This window comes from Prionailurus viverrinus, chromosome A2 (assembly GCF_022837055.1).
Source record: "Prionailurus viverrinus isolate Anna chromosome A2, UM_Priviv_1.0, whole genome shotgun sequence".
NCBI classification, from domain to species: Eukaryota; Metazoa; Chordata; class Mammalia; order Carnivora; family Felidae; genus Prionailurus; species Prionailurus viverrinus.
Window position 1 is genome coordinate 118,991,437 of NC_062562.1, and position 17,093 is coordinate 119,008,529.

The 17,093-nt window shown below is 36.4% G+C and overlaps 1 protein-coding gene across 2 annotated transcripts in view; it reads right to left on the reverse strand.

Annotated features, from left to right (window-relative positions):
- Nucleotides 1-17,093, reverse strand: part of SKAP2 (src kinase associated phosphoprotein 2) — a 181,367-nt gene that overhangs the window by 67,841 nt on the left and 96,433 nt on the right. For both annotated transcript variants that reach the window (XM_047840258.1, XM_047840248.1), the window contains exons 5-6: nucleotides 2,973-3,050; nucleotides 1,619-1,702 (exon numbers count right to left, since the gene is read on the reverse strand). In XM_047840258.1, coding sequence (XP_047696214.1) covers nucleotides 1,619-1,702; nucleotides 2,973-3,050 — 162 coding nt within the window. The remainder of the gene's footprint in view (nucleotides 1-1,618; nucleotides 1,703-2,972; nucleotides 3,051-17,093) is intronic.

The window sequence follows — 17,093 nt, forward strand, 5'->3', positions numbered from 1 at the left end:
AAGGTCCCATCAAATAAGAACAGAAGTAGGAATTTAACTAATAGCATCCACAAATAACTAGAATTTATTTACTGAAATAACTATACTTACTTGAAACAAATATAAACCTTCCTTAAGTTTTGGGAAAGTTCTTGCTAATCTCTGGCCTAACATTTGGTATATACCAGTTAGGAGAAGGAGTGGAGGAAACGAACATTAGTAGTCATGGCGTCTTAAAGAAATTAGAAATGAGCGGGTGCTCGTGTGGCTCAGTTAGTTAAGCATCTGACTCCTGATACCAGCTCAGGTCATGACCTCTTGGCCACAGGATGGAGCCCCGCATTGGGCTTCGTGATGAGCCTGGAGCCTGCCTGGGATTCTCTCTCTCCCGCTTTCTCTGCCCCTCCCCCACTCTCTCTCTCAAAATAAAGGAAAAAAAAAAAAAGAGAGAAATGAGAAACCTAACTGAGCCAAAGTGACAAGGAGGTAAAGCCTCTCTCCCCTAGTCTTATGAAATAGAAGGTCTTTCTCTGTGGAAAAGTAAGATCTTGATCTCAATTCACAATGGTGTGCATACTATATTTGTCATAATCATTTATACTTACAACCTATGGTAATCAATAACTGAACTTGGGTTAATTTTTCTGATACAATCACCTACTTACCCTTAGCAGAAGAAAGAAGGCTGCCTGATGATAGCTGTTTATAGTTTATACTTCGCTGATGCCATTGTTCCGTTTGAATCTATTGTAAATTAGTGATGTAATGCAAACTAACCACTAAGTTAATTCTTAATTTGCTAATGCCAGTTGCCAAAAGGTAAGACCAACTTCTAGCATCACCTATGTGTTTCAAATTTATCTGAAATATGTACAATGATCCTATCTGCAAGGTTCTAGAATAAGGGAAAAAACCTAAACCTTGCAAGTGAAGTCAAATGAAACAAAACTTCCAAAAAACACTGATAAGGTAAATGATTCCATGGGAATCAGTGACACTGGACTTCTATGCCTTTTTCCTCCTTACGGGTCCTTTCCAGAAACAGATGCTAGCTATTTCTACATTACCTTTACTTTATAATATTCAACTTCTGACTTGCTTTCCCTAGGAAAAAAAAGCAAAACTAAGGAAATTCTTTAAATTTCAATATTTTATGCTTTATTCGTTCAAATACTGAACTTAAAATTATGTGAGCTGTGATCAAGAGATGTATTAATTAGCAAGTAAAGTTATAAAATGTCTTAATGTTTCCAAATTGCTGGTTAGAGCGTGGACTCTACCATAAGCCTAGGCTCTTTTCTTCCCTTCAAAACTCTCACAACCCTAATGGTCTTAACTTCTCCAGAAATTCTACATTACCTTGGCTGATAAATATTTCCTAAAATGAAAAGCCACATAAATTTTCATCTCTTTCCTAATTCAATAAAACACAACTGTGTTAACTTTTAGGGAATTCTGGAATTTGGAGCATTCGGCAAAGAATAAAATAGAATTACACAGTCTTAGACTGTAAATATTAAAATGCTCAGTTAGCCTTTCTCCCTTTGTCTTCAGTTTATTCTGTACTAAAAAGGGGGCATAAAATGGCCCCTAAAACCCTTCCACAATAGAAGTCAGTATGATTGAACCCCAATACTACCTTTATCACTTCCATAATAATAGAATACAGTTTTGCTGAGGGCACACCACCGTTTCTGCCATTCGAATCCCAGAAAGCTGTGATCTACAATAAAAGGGGGAAAGGAACAGTTTAGATACTATGTATTACATATATAGTATAAATGTAACACCGTTAAAACGAAAAATCTGTTAATGTGACTTCTAAGGTTTCTGCCAGCTCTAAAATTCTATGACTAATTAACTTGTAGCTTCTTCTCCAAGGGACAAGCAAACAAAACCAAAAAACAAAAAGAAAGCTAAAAAGGAATAAAGTGAAGCAGAGATGGGACTGCGACACTTGTGGCTAACACACCTTCCTGACAGGGACAGTCAAAAGGACATCTGACTACACAGCTTTGAGAGAAGGGATTCATCTGGGTCTCCTTTTCTCATCTGTTATAAAAGGGTGGGGGGAAGGGGGGGAGGAGGTGACCTAGATGACTGCTACTATCTCTCTCAGCTTTAAAATTCAGCTAAGAAAACCAAGGGAAGCAAATGGAATATAAATAGAAAGGCCCAGGGGACTACCTGGGAGAAAAGCAAAATGGTAATGAAGGGACTTTCTGTTTTCTGTTTCCCATATGATACCACCACCTCCATAGTTCATTTCCGTTATATGTTGGTGCTGAAAGAGCGAGACCATATGGTCAACTCCCATTTATCATGGCCAATGGAGAGGAACACTGAATGAATAACAGAAAATGGCAGACAATATGCCAGGCTTGATCGGAATCATAGCAGACATGGTGTAAGCCAGGTCAGGTGTGGGATAACCTTCTGCTCAGCTGGGTGGGAGAATGGTGAGAAATCCCATCCTTGTGAATACAGTCATGGCCCGCAGCCCTCCTCTAAGAGGCAGGAAACAGCTCCTGAATCATTTACAAATAATCAAGATTGGCAACCAGAAACCTGACCAAGTGTTCTGTTATTAAAAATCCTACAGAGCGGGGTGCCTGCGTGGCTCATTTGGTTAGGCGTCCAACTTGTTGGTTTCAGCTCGGGTTATCATCTCATGAAATATGGGTTCAAGCCCCACATTGGACTCCACACTGACAGTGCAGAGCCTGCTTGGGATTTGCTGTCTCTCCCTCTCTCTCTGCTCCTCCCCCGCTCATTTGCTCTCTCTTGCTCTCAGAATAAGTAAACTTTTAAAAAAAATTATATAGAACTAAAAACTGTATTTTGTGGTTTGGATAATGTTATTCAGATTTTCTTACAGTCTTAAAACTCTTTAATCACCTAAAGAGAATATTGGCTCCACATGTATACTGCAAGCATGTTTTATGCAAGGATAAAGCCATTTTTAGATTTTTCATTAGAATCTTACAGTTTACCTTTTCTGCGTTTCTCAAGGTAGCCAGCCTTTAAAACAAAAGGAAGGTCCTGTGCTGCAATTGGAGGAAACTGGTTTCCTGTAGGAAGTAGAAGAGGGAAAAAAAGTAGTGAGTAATCCATCTTAGAAAAACCAAGTACCAGACTGCATTAATTCAGCATTCTTTTCGTTACCAAAATTATTTAAATTCGAGTCTATTAGCTTTGTCCATTCATAAACTTGTCCCTCTCCTATAAATCTCAAGAGCAGAAAAGTGTTCTGAGCGCCTATATGTTAATATATTATGCTCCTTCAAATACAGTAATATTACGTAGCTAGATAATCTCTACAGGGCAATACTTTACGATCTACCTTCTATAAGCAAACAATCGGGGAACTATTACCAATGAATGCCATAAACCCCTGAAAGAGAAGTCAGGAATTTTAAACAAATCACATATGCTTCTTTACATTTATATTAGATTAACTCTTCAAGGATTTTAATGCTTGTTGATTTTTACCTGCGTATCTCCATTCCTACCAAATAAATCATAAAATGATTTTTCCCCAAAAAATCAAATGCCAAAATTTGTTTCCCTAAATACATAGCAAATACTATCTCTTCTTGGTTGTACTCAAGAAGAAACCTTGTAGACATTCAACTGAATGCTTTAGGTTTTTCTAGGACATCTGAGAGTCCAAAACTAGGTTAAAAGATCTAAAAGAACTATCACAAACAAATATTAGATACCTACAAAAAAATGAAAGATTAAGCCAAAAGTTAAGTCAATTAGAAATCATATATTCATGGTCATGAATAACAGGTTACTCAATCATTTCACAAGTGTTCAATATTTTTACAAACTTCATTAGAAATATAATACAGTTATCTCAGCATTTTACTAGAATTCTAACAAGTGAAAACAACCAATCCAATACAAGTTTTTGTGGAATACACCCAATGGAAAAAACATCAATACAGCTTATGATTTTTTTTAAAGTGTTTTTTTTAAAGGAAGGAAGTTTATTATGTACAAATAGTAGGAAGTTTATTATGTACAGATTCATCACAGAATTACCAGGTTAAGTTTTTTGTTTTTTTTTAATAATAGCATAGGGATCGCAGTAATTATAAAATCAGATTTTTTTCTTCAAGAAATAATGTTTAAAATAAAGATATTTGTCTTTAAGAAATAAAGCTTGAAACTAAACCCAAGGGGCACCATGGTGGCTCAGTCAATTGAGCGTCCAACTCGATTTTGGCTCAGGTCATGATCCCAGGGTCGTGGAATCCAGCCCTGTGTTGGGCTGCACACTGCACGTGGAGTCTGCTTAAGATTCTCTCTCTCCTCTCTCTCTTTCTTGCTCGCTCTTGCTCTCTCGCTCCCTCTGCTTCTCTCCCTCCCTCCCTCCCTGTCTCTCTAAAATTCATTAATTAAAGTACCAAGTTCAGTTCCCTGGCAGATCAATTTTACTCAATGACCAAAACAATTATCATTCAAATATACCTTTAAACAGTGCACTGATGTTGAAATGTATATAAAATTTTAGGGAGAGCCAATGTAAACATCTGAGTAGTTGTTCAGTCAATGTATCCGTGTTTCCTTTTCTCAGAATAAATTTGATCCATACAAAGGTAAAAGTTATTTACTATAGTATTTTTGTACATAAAATAAAGATCACATAAAAAAATCTTATTTTTGTGAACAAGCCCTAGTCAACCACTAAATTAAAGAAGGTAACTATGGTTTGATTTAGGTGTTTAAAAAAGAAAAAAAATAATGACGAATAGCACTTTTTTTTTAACCTAGGCTACACTGACAAAAAGTAAACAGAAATATTGTATTGTACAGAAACATGAAACTCTAGCTAACATAAAATTATTTAGGAAAATTTTCTTTCTAAATAAGATTCCCGAAAATCAAGGATTCACTTCTCCAACTAGCAGGATCATAGTTTAATTTCTGTGGCTCTTTGCTTGTGCTCAGGCTTTTACATAATTGGGATGTAGAATTCTTAAGTCAACTACACAAAATCTCATTGCAAGAAGCATCATACGGGTGGCATTTCAGAATGAGAAAGCAAACACATTCATTAAATATTTTAACACGATTATTGTATGTCATGAAAAAATTTACAAATGGTTTGTTCACAGTAGTAAAACCAAGAATATTCACTGCGCACATCCTATAAATATTTCTGTATCTTTAAGATGATGGAAACAAACTCTAAAGCACTGTTCGTCTTAGATAAAATTAAACTGTAGAAGAAGAGGCCACTTTTCCATCTTAAGGTCTGATGATGCTGCTTTAACTGGACGTGGGAGGCATTAATTACCTCCACGTGGCTAATAAGGCTCACTGCGAAGTCGTCCCATGACTCTCTCACTCCCATTGGGGCATAATAAATGTTCTTCGCATAAAAAATAAACACTCTAAATCCTAAGAGAAAACTTTTTTCTGAAGGGAAACCGGTGCCTTTAGCATAATTTTCCAGTTTAGAAATGTACTGGTCCAAAAGAAAAAAAAAAAAGGGAGGAGAGAGGAAAAAGGAGTAATAACATGAAAAGGGAATGAGAAGTTAGTAAGTGAATATACACATAACCTAGTGCTTTTGCCTTAAAGATTTCCACCTGATAAATCACAATAAAATTTGATGTCACAAGCAATACTTATTATGAACTTCCATTTCATGTTTCTAATATAAAATCTTTTATGTCATTCCTAAAGGGGGGAAAAAATAAAGTTTTTCTGACTGAAATCTCACTTTCCTAAATTTGCTATTTGTCCAATATCTAGGATTTGCTCAATGCACGTGTGAAGTTTTAAAGTGTATTTATTTATGTTTTTATATGCATTTATATGTGCATTAATGTGCACATGTGAATTTTTTCAAAAAAGGTTTATTTTTAATTTTTTTTTCCAACGTTTTTTATTTATTTTTGGGACAGAGAGAGACAGAGCATGAACGGTGGAGGGGCAGAGAGAGAGGGAGACACAGAATCGGAAACAGGCTCCAGGCTCTGAGCCATCAGCCCAGAGCCCGACGCGGGGCTCGAACTCACGGACCGCGAGATCATGACCTGAGCTGAAGTCGGACGCTTAACCGACTGCGCCACCCAGGCGCCCCTCAAAAAAGGTTTATTAACAGTAATCCCTTTAAGGACTTTAGATTTTAAGTTCTTAGAAGAACCATTTGAATTACTTGCATAGCACCATAACTATGTAAACACTTCATACTTTTTAATGGTAGAAATTGAAAATTGGTAACAAGATATGACAAGTAGTAATTTCTCTTTAAAAAACATGCATTCTCACATCAGTTAGACTGCATATCACTACACCTACAACGGTCAACAGTATGTCACCATTGAAGAACACGCAGATTGATCCAAAGAGTAAGAGTCTGCAAACGTAGGTACAACGATACACGAAGAAAAGGAAGGTGAAGCTAATATAAACCTGTCTGGCAGGCAACAACACAGAGCCGCTAAACATTTGCCAAACACCAAAATTACATTAGCTCACTACAGGAAACCATGCAACTTAGCCAATTACACAACAACAAATTCACAATTACACTGCCAGTTCTGTTTCACTATCAAAATTCATGCCTTGTTCCTGAAATCAGTTCAGCGCGGAGCCTGAATCCTTTGTCACATAGTAGGCTTTTATTAAATGTTAGTTTTCATTATCACAAATAAATATCAGCACTACATGTTAGTGTAACTGTACCTATTAATACAAACGAAGGGGTTCCAATGTAAATGTAAGACTACTTAACAACGCCTAGAGAATTTTAATCAGAAAGATGGAAAAAAGCATGATTTGGTAACTGCATGGGTTAAGCCTTATAGTTATTTTTAAAGCAGTTCAAAGATTTCCTTTTGGTTAGGTGAAAGTCAGTTGATGAAGAAATTATATCCTAACTAAGAGGAGAAAAAAAATTAACCCGTTCTCTAGGGCAGCCTATTTATACGGCAGACAATTACTTCATAGGTTAAGTGGCCACAAGTTTTTGGTACTCTGAGACAATAAGCATATACTGACAAAGATTAGTTTCCTTTTTATAAAACGAGCATGTATTTCTTATATAATACTACTGGCTTTTCTAAAGCAGCTCAAAATATTAGACATTCCCTACAAGAATGGCCAAGGAATGGGTCTTTTTCCGATTTATAATTTGGGAATTTCAAACATGCAAAATGCTAACAAACAAGGTCACAATGAATTCAAATAAACAAGAATCAAGTGCCTACTATATTCCTAGCAACTCAGTGGGAAAAAGGCAGAAGTGGAATTTTCTTATACTTAGGGTGGTATTTTATTGACAGGGCCACTTTTAAAAAAAGATAACTCAAGAGTTCAAAAATGTGTCTGGAAAATTTTGCCTTAAAAATAAACTATGTAGTATACCAGCAAGCTAAAGGAGTAGATTCTAGAATCTGAAAAAAAAAATGGAGAATTCCAAAGTATTAAAATAAAAAACAAATTACCTAAAAACTAAGGTATTGCCCAATCTTAGCAACTTTATTATGTTATTGTTTTAACATTTTTCCTTGAATCTAAGAAGAAAAATACTTGAATGCTTAAATACCTGCAATGTTTTTAAGAAGTTAAAGTTTTAACTATTTACTTGACTAAAATTTTTCGAAGTGAAAAATAATTATTTCAACTTCAGAGAAAAATATGAATTTTCTTTTCTAGGAAGTATCACTTAGGTATATTTCACATTACTTTGGCTGGGTATAAAACCTATCTTAGCACTGTAAGGTAGACAGGTGCATTCCCGCAGAGAGGATAGGAAAAAGTGGAAAAATAGGTGTAGACCACAGAATGTTTTACTTGAAATACACCACAAAATGATTAACTCAGAAGAAAAGACTTTGAACATCCTGGGAATCCCTTCAGTAGAAGAGGGAGCGAGGGCGAGGAAGAGAGAGCGAGTTATGAGTTGGGGGGTGGGGAAGAGTTGAGGGAAGAGGGAGGGCTGACCATCCTTTCTTTTTTGTACGTCTTTTCTCAAAATAATCTAAATAAACAAAATCTTGCTTAATTCACAATGTTGTCTGGCACTGAGTGTCTCAATGCACAATTCCTGGGCCTTCTCCAACACTACCATGTCACCTAATCCACTCCTCCTCTCTCTCTCTCTCTCTCTCTCTCTCTCTCTCTCTCTCACACACACACACACACACACACACACACACACACACACACACACACTTGCAAGTATATCCCTGTCTGACACCTCTTTAAACACATTTATTTTTTTCTAAGACTTACAGTGAGGCACCTTTTCTGAAGCACAATTTACAGAGTTCTTTTTTTTAATCTGTAGGAGTTCTAACTACTAAATCCTGGAATTAATTTTTTATTTAGTTTCTTTTCTGCCTACCTAGCTCTTCATGTCGAACTATGAATAAGAGTCAAGAGATGAGAGTGCTTCAGGGACATTTTCAAAATAGACAACTGCTTTTCATTACCTTTTTTTATTTTTTGGTATGCAACTTTGGGGTCCCGTTTAAATGCTACACTTCTAAGGAATCCAAAGCCTCATTTTTACTATCTTCTTATCAACAATTATGATTTATGAGTTTTGCTGTGTTAATATGTTCACAGTTTTATGATTCTTCAATCTAGACTTTGTATAAAATCCCTGCTAGGTTTCTGAATATCACCTTTTGCTGGTTTTGACTTACTCATCTTTTATTGGCTTTTCCCTTTTAATACTTAGCATTTGTATAGTTTTCAACATGAACATTAAACTTTCCATCAATATAATTTTTCCCCTCCACTTTTACACAACTGATTCCTCTTCCCTAATACTAGGGGGAAAAGGAGATATGTAAAAGACTAGTTTTGCTCATGAGAATTTTCACCCTGGAGTTTGGATCTTCATCTACTGTAACCATACAATGGGTTTTCCTTGAACCGCAAAAAGTTAAGGACAAGTTCCTCAACAATATCTTTTATTCTCTCAATTTATATGAATAAAACATCCATGAGTTTATCTAAATCTTTTAAAATTCTTCATTTTTGCCCGACAGTTGGGATACTGAGTTCCATCAAGTGGCTACCTCTTTGAAGGGATAGGGCTTCCTTTTTAGCTCTTCTAAACTTTTATGTGATAAACTTTTTTAAATGCCTTGTCATTCCAGCAGTGCTAAATTTGATAAACAGACACCCTCCCCATTTTTTATATAGCTATCCACTTAGTGATTACTTTATACTTAAAACACATATTAGGCTTCGATTTTCCAAAAATACTAATCATTTTCTCATTTCATGCTGGCAACACCCTCTTCTACCTTGACCAACTCAGGGGTTATTTTATTGTCTAGATTAACTTCTCTAGTTCAAGTTCATTTTTCTTTTCTTTTCTTTTTTTTTAAGTTTATTTATTTTGAGAGAGAGAGAGAGAGAGAGAGAGAGAGAGAGAGAGAGAGAGAACACAAGCAAGGGACAACCAGAGAGAGGGGTGGAGGGGGAGAGAATCTCAAGCAGGCTCCACACTGTCAGTGCAGAGCCCAACACGGGGCTCATTTCCATGAACCATGAGATCATGACCTGAGCCGAAATCAAAGAGTCGGACACCTAACTGACTAAGCCACCCAGGTGCCCCTCAAGTTCATTTTTCTTAAGAAGCAGTCATCAGAACTAAGGTCTATTTTCAGATGTCAGTATTTCATCATTGTAATTTTGTGTAAAAGTAAAAAATGTTTTCTGCTTTGTTTCCTGTATTTTTCCAAATGATGTCCAGTATCTTGTAGCGACTTCTGGCTGCGTGAAGAGTACACTGAGCACTTAGCTTTAGGAAACAGTCTATAAATGAGCTTCATTCAGTTCCCAGAGCTATTACTGGCTCAGAACTCATTATTCCACAAGTACAAGTTAATTACGTTTTACTTAACATTTGCACAAACGTTAGATGCCATTTTCCCTGTTTCTAGAGAATATATAATAGACACAAACACACACATACACACAAAAATAGATACAAAGACGTAGAGTTGCTGACACTTTTTTCTTATTCTAAAAAAACTTTTACAAAATTTCACTAGTATACCTGTAAAATAAAACAAAGCAAAACAGAAAGTCTATCTCCTAGCAAGGGAGAGAAACCTAAATTTAACTTGGATATAAATATTAAATAAAATGGTTTTATGCTATAGCAGCCAGCTAGAGCAGTTTTACATTGATACTGATTTTAAGATGCGTGCTATAGGTTAGAGAGGTCTGTAATGACATCCCAGCACTGCAAATCTGTGACCTTCCTTGGGTCACTAAGCCTCTCTGGGTTATCAGTTTTCTCATCTAAAACATGAAAAAAAACCACACAAACACAAAACAAACAGATCATACCATCTCTAAGGCCCTCCCAATCCTAGGATTCTATGAAACATACCCACATTAATGTTTTTCTTGTTCTTTCGGTAACAAATGGCCAAGGACCAAGATGGGTTCAACTTTCAAAGATATCAAACGTGGAAACTGTACATCACATATGTTTTGTAGAGGAACTGATAACTTTCTTTAGATCTAGCAAGGAATTATTTTCTGTCATTTCACAGGTTTGATTTCTAGCTAGAATCTTGGCCTGGAATACCTGTGAAAGAAAGCTATACATTAAATATTTTTCATATCCTAATAATTCTCCCCTCCACATATAAACTTTGGAATTTCAAATCATTTTAATCAGTGTTTTTAGTGGCAAAAAGAAAATTATTATGTGTTCAATGGACATATCAAACAACAATAACCTTTAAAAGAAAGAATCACTACAGTAACTAAAATAATTGTTAATTACGTTAGCCTAGCATGCTCCTTTCACAGAGCTTGTTTTCTCCCGTCCCATTATTACTTTTTTCAGAAAGGACTAACCAATGAATATGCTAGTACTGGTGATCTCTAAGACTAACAATATTTCTTTAAAAAAAAAAAAAGGCTCGGGGTGCCTGGGTGGCTCAGTCAGTTAAGCATCCGACTTCAGCTCAGATCACGATCTCAGGGTCCGTGAGTTTGAGCCCCGCATCGGGCTCTGTGCTGACAGCTCAGAGCCTGGAGCCTGCTTCGGATTCTGTGTCTCCCTCTCTTTCTGCTCCTCCCCGACTCATGCTCTGTCTCTCTGTCTCTCAGAAGATAAATATTTAAAAAATTTTTTTAAAAAAGAAAAAAATAGGCTCATATCATGCTTAGACACAAAAATGGTCAGCTTCCTATTCTTAAGACCACAGAATTCCCAAGGAGATTAAGCCTTGGGGACAAGGCTTTGAAGACTGATACAGTGGCCCACGGGATGACACTGGGGGGGGGGGCAAAAGCAGAGGCTGCAACTCACAGGTTTGCCATCTGTTAGTCTCTCCACCCCTTTGTAAAGTGCCAAGTCACTCTGAAAGCCACCAAGCAAAAACTGAATAACAATTAGGGTAATTTTATTTTAAGGTCAGCTGACTGGCAACCTTATTCCACCTGCAATCTTAATTCATGCTTGCCAAGTAACACATTCACACATTCAAGGATAAGAATGTGGACTTCTCTGGGGGGCTAGTATTGTACCTACTGTATCCCTCATTACACATACCAATTGGCTACGGGTTTTGTGTGTGTGTGTGTGTGTGTGTGTGTGTGTGTGTGTGTGTGTGTATGTAATATCCATCTATATCTTAATCATCTTCTGTCACAAAAATTAAGCTCAGAAAAAAAGCACCACCTTTTTAAAAAGTCTCTGATATACAAATACTTTGAGAGAATGAGATACAAGCTTAAAATGGAATATACTTTCTCCTTCAGTTAAAAATAAAATTCTAGGGGCGCCTGGAAAATGGCTGACCGTCTGACTTTAGCTCAGGTCATGATCTTGCTGTCTGTGAGTTCAAGCCCTGCGTCGGGCTCCGTGCTGACGGCTGGGAGCCTGGAGCATGTTTCAGATTCTGTATCTCCCTCTCTCTCTGCCCCTCCCCAACTCATGTTCTGTCTGTCTCTCTCTGTCAAAAATAAATAAACGCTAAAAAAATTTAAAATATATATATATAAATAAAAATAAAATTCTAAATATCACAATTTTCACAGATACTCTAAATAATATAAAAGATATACAATTATGAACTGAATTTTACTTTGATGTTCATCTTTAACACAAAAAGGCGCCCCTAATCTGATTTTGCATCTTAGAATTGTGGTTAAAGCCTTGGGTCTTGGACTCAAATTGCAGCTTGACCATTAGCCCTGGGGCTTAGACAAGTTACTCAATTTTGTTACCTTTACTTTCCCAATCTTTGAATACAAGTAATAATGGAGAATTACTGTGTAGACTTAGTAGGGTAGCACTTAAGATAACTCGAAGACATGTTAGTTCTTATTATTACTATTAGTGTAAATGGCAATTCAAATTTGCCAAGTCCAGTGTTCCATACACAAGAAAACAAGAAAGCTGAAATGATAAAACAACTACAATAAAATATGAAAGCCAAATACCTCTTAACAATGCCAATGTCTTTCCAGCCGTAGATATTTGGCCAAAAAAAAATGATGCATGAAAAAAATATTTGATGGTATTGTACATAGTAAAGATTAGGATAAATGAAAAGGAACACTCCATTCACTTGTTAAATAAATATTTGCCAGTGTATATTACATGCCAGGCCATTTTCTAAATATTACCCAAGGTAGGCAGCCAGGAAAAATAAACTGAACCTCACTGAAAACTTGTTGAAAGCATTTTTTTTAAAAAGTCAAATAACTTACGTATAAAATTTAATAAATAACTAAAATCAGTCTTCCTCCTTCCTTCCCTATACTACCTCTGTATGAAACACAACATTTGCCATATCCTTAGACTATAAGTTCTAAGCATTCTTTTTTTTTAAAGCATCATAATTTAAATAGGAAATACATATAAGCAAATATCAGCATGGTTCAGTAAGGTAATAACAATTGCAACAACTAACACTTATTAAGCCTTAACCACTAGTTAAACATGACACAGTCGTCATCTCATTTCCTTCCCACATTGCCCCAAGAAGGAGGCATTATCAGTTGCATGTTACTAATGGGAAACCAAGGTCACACACAGTGAGCAGTGGAACCAGGACCTCCAGGTCCGTCCATCAAAGCCTCCCTTCCCTGAAATGCTATGTTCTATCATTGATCAGATAAGTGAATGCCATCTACGGGAAACTGTATAAGAAAACAGCATTGAACTACTACTCTACAGCATTAAAGTAATCACAATTATTTACAGTTAATTCCTTAACAGTAACAGAATGATATATTTAAAATACTTAATTTAAAATTCTAGGATATCTGTTTCATTTTCTACAAGATTTTAGAGAAGTCAATTTTGCTTCCTAAAAATGTCTTTAAAAAGACTCCCATTCTAGTTTAAACACACACACACACACACACACACACACACACACACACGGAACAAATCAGAAAAGGGAAAACAGACATGTATTGAAGGAAAATGAGATTCTTTTATGTGAATAAAAGAGGTATCTAACAAATTACACAAAAATAAGAAATGAACATAATTAAGGGGCATCTGGGTGGCTCAGTGGTTAAGTGTCCGACTTCGGCTCAGGTCACAATCTCGTGGTTTATGAGTTCAAGCCCTACACCGGGCTCTGTGCTGACAGCTCAGAGCCTGGAGCCTGCCTCAGATTCTGTGTCTCCCTCTCTCTCTGCCCCTCTCCTGTTCGTGCTCTGTCTCTCTTTCAAAGTAAATAAAGTTTAATGCTGTGAGCTTTAAACTATAAATTTTTGGGGTGGCTGAGTGGCCCAGTTGGTTAAGCATCTGACTTCAGCTCAGGTCATGATCTCACAGACTGTGAGTTCAGGTCCTACATTGGACTCTGTGCTGACAGCTCAGGGCCTGGAGTTTGCTTCCGATTCTGTATCTCCCTCTCTCTCTGCCCCCGCCTGCTCATGCTCTCTCTCTCTCAAAAATAAATAAACATTAAAAAAATGTTTTTTAGTTTTTAAAAACTATAAAATTTTGCAATTATTTTCAGAATATGAATAACATTTTTCTAATTTGTAACATTCTCTAAGTTCATTTTTATTCATTTATTTTTCCTATTTGTGTACAAAACTTTAGAGCTATCCATAATATAAGGATATATCTTAAGTGTCTGAAATAGGAATATGCAGTTAGAACATCTTCCATATTATATAATACAATAAAGCATATGTATATGTTTTTACTCTGAAGAAAGAGAACACGTATATAAACAATTGTCATTCTATTCCCATCTCCCAAAAGAACCTTATTACTGAGGGGTGGTTAAAATAAGTAAAAAATATCTAGTATGAAAACTATCAAATATGAAATTATTCTGAAATAAGGTTCTGCTTATGGCTCTACTCTGATTGATTACTAAAATGGGCTTGATTACTAAAGTAAATATATCCCCAAACATTCTCCATGCTTTAGTATGTATTACCTATTTTCATTTAAGAAGAGAACTCCTTAATTTGTATTTAAATCAAAAGGGCTTTGGCATTTAATCTGTTCTGCCATTCAAAGTGTTAAAGTATCCTCTTAAAGCACATGGATGTTCCCTTTCCTCCCTTCTTTCTTCCCTTCCTCCCTCCCTTCCTTCCTTCCTTCCTGCTTTCCTTCCTTCCTTCCTTCCTTCCTTCCTTCCTCCCCCCCCCCACACATACACAATTTATCTTCCTTCCATCTGAAACAGGTCTTTCCTTAAGTCTCTTTCTTCAATATAGGTATGAAATCAATACATTTTTATCTATTATTGTTTATTTAATAACACACTGCTTCATTCCCCTCCAATAAAGCATCTTACAGGCATTTGTACAGATAACATTTGGCATGGATATTAAAGCAAATAGGAGAAAATTGTGTATATACAGAGAGGAAGCAACTACCTGAATTAAAAAATGTTAAAGTTAAGTTTCTGTTGAAAAATCTCCTGCTAGCCTTATGGGTTTTCCTTCTAAGGTAATGATTTAAGAAAATCTAAACGGAGGGGATAATAGGAATTATTTGTACTATTCTTGAAACTTTTCTATAAATGACATTATTTCAAATAAAAAAAAGTAATAAATCAAGACAAAGCTAGGAGTCAGGGTAGAACACAAAACAAGTTGGAACTACAAAGTCATTTACACGCAGCACGAGGGGGCCAAAAACTCAGTTATACGCTTTATAACAACCAACATGAAGCAGGAAATAATAAATTATGTGATTCATTGCCCATTAGATAAATACAGATCATTGCTCAGGGAGGAATATACAACCACTGTTCCTGGTTCCTGGTACTAGAATGAGAAAGAAATTTTTCCCATGTGCTCTCAATGTCCTCAATAACATTGTTACAGTAGGTAAAATAAAAGTTTCACAGGGCTGCTTTGTATAACATCACTCATGTCAAGCCAACAGCAAAATGCCAAAGCAAAATTTACTAGAAGTAATTCCACCGAGCACAAACCTGGTAGCCCAAGTATAAAGCTCTCCAAAAGCTTTGTTAAACTCAAGGATAAGACCATAGAATACCTACAGGAATAGACACCTTGCACATTTTTCAGACAATCTTTCCAAAATACTATCTGTCTTTGTCGAACTTCTGGTAAATATTAAATCCCAAGCAGCAGATATGATCCCTGCAAGAAGCCAACACAGCTTTTATGTTACTGCTTAAGAGCCCTATCCCTTAACAATCAGCCAAGCTGGTAGTCATGTCGAGATTCTTTTATTTATAAATTTACATATAAATGTATGAAGTATAACAGCTTTACAGGGACATATACCTGGATGAAGGTCACCTTAACACAAGAACAAATCAGCAATTGCTCATAAAAGTTCTAACTCAGTGCCAGAATAATTCTAGCATGCAACAAGTTTAAGCATATGCCTACTGCACATAAACAAAACATCCACAGAACAACATGTTCCTGAGAATGATAAAATGCCCAAGTCTATTCTTTAGTATGTACCGGTGATAATATGTACACCTGGATAACTGCAAGAGCGTTGTTATCTATGAAACGGAGTAAATCACCGAAGAATACACATGGAAACTTCAATATTAGAAGAGTTGATGTGTAGCATTTTTTCCTAGTGCCTGCAAATAAAAATACACCACACGCTTAATGCTTTCTGATCATTAACTTCAGAGGGGAGTAACTGCTAACAGCCATATGTGAGACTGGCCAGGGAGAGAGACATTTCTATGGCACCACCTACAATGTTGGGCTGTATTCATACGCTCGTCTTTTTCACTAGCCTTTGAGTAAGAGATCGTAGGTGCTTCTCCAAAGAGTGTGCAGCAACATTACCAAGGGTACTTACTTACAATGCAGAAGTACAATTTTGTGGGGGTTTTTTGTTTTGTTTTTTAAATTTTTTTTTTTAACATTTATTTATTTTTGAGACAGAGAGAGACAGAGCATGAACGGGGGAGGGTCAGAGAGAGGGAGACACAGAATCCGAAACAGGCTCCAGGCTCTGAGCTGTCAGCACAGAGTCTGACGCGGGGCTCGAACTCATGGACCATGAGATCATGACCTGAGCCGAAGTCGGCCGCTTAACCGACTGAGCCACCCAGGAGCCCCCAGAAGTACAATTTTGAAGTAAAGTACCTACATTGCTCTTAGTGGTGCGTTTTTTTAAAACTTCATTTAATACTTGTCTTATAGGATTTTAAACACATGCTCTAAGATCATGTTCAATGCAAAATCAAAGGAATGTCAATAAGTAGATAAAATACAGTTCTGAGACCGGCACAAGACTGAAAAGAGAAAAGGGAAGGGCCAGATATGTAAACGCCCAGGAGGAGAAGGATTTTTATTTATAGAGTATCTAACTTTTGAATCATTAAAATGATTTTATAAAAATGTAATTCTTCTCTCACCAAAGACCTGATGAGGAAATTAAGAATGAGAAGCAGGAGAGCAGGTAAGGGCGACCCCAACTGGGAGCAAAGAGGTCATCCTCCTTTCCGCTCACGCACCACCTTACTGCCGACTTCCACAGTTAGTAACACTCCAGCGCGGTCCTGAACTTTGTAACAACCAACATAAAGCAAGAGATACGATAAAAAGGAGACAAAGAAATTGGGACAGAACAGAGAGTATGAAAAGCGCCCATTTTTAGTTATGTGATTTCAACCTATTTTTCT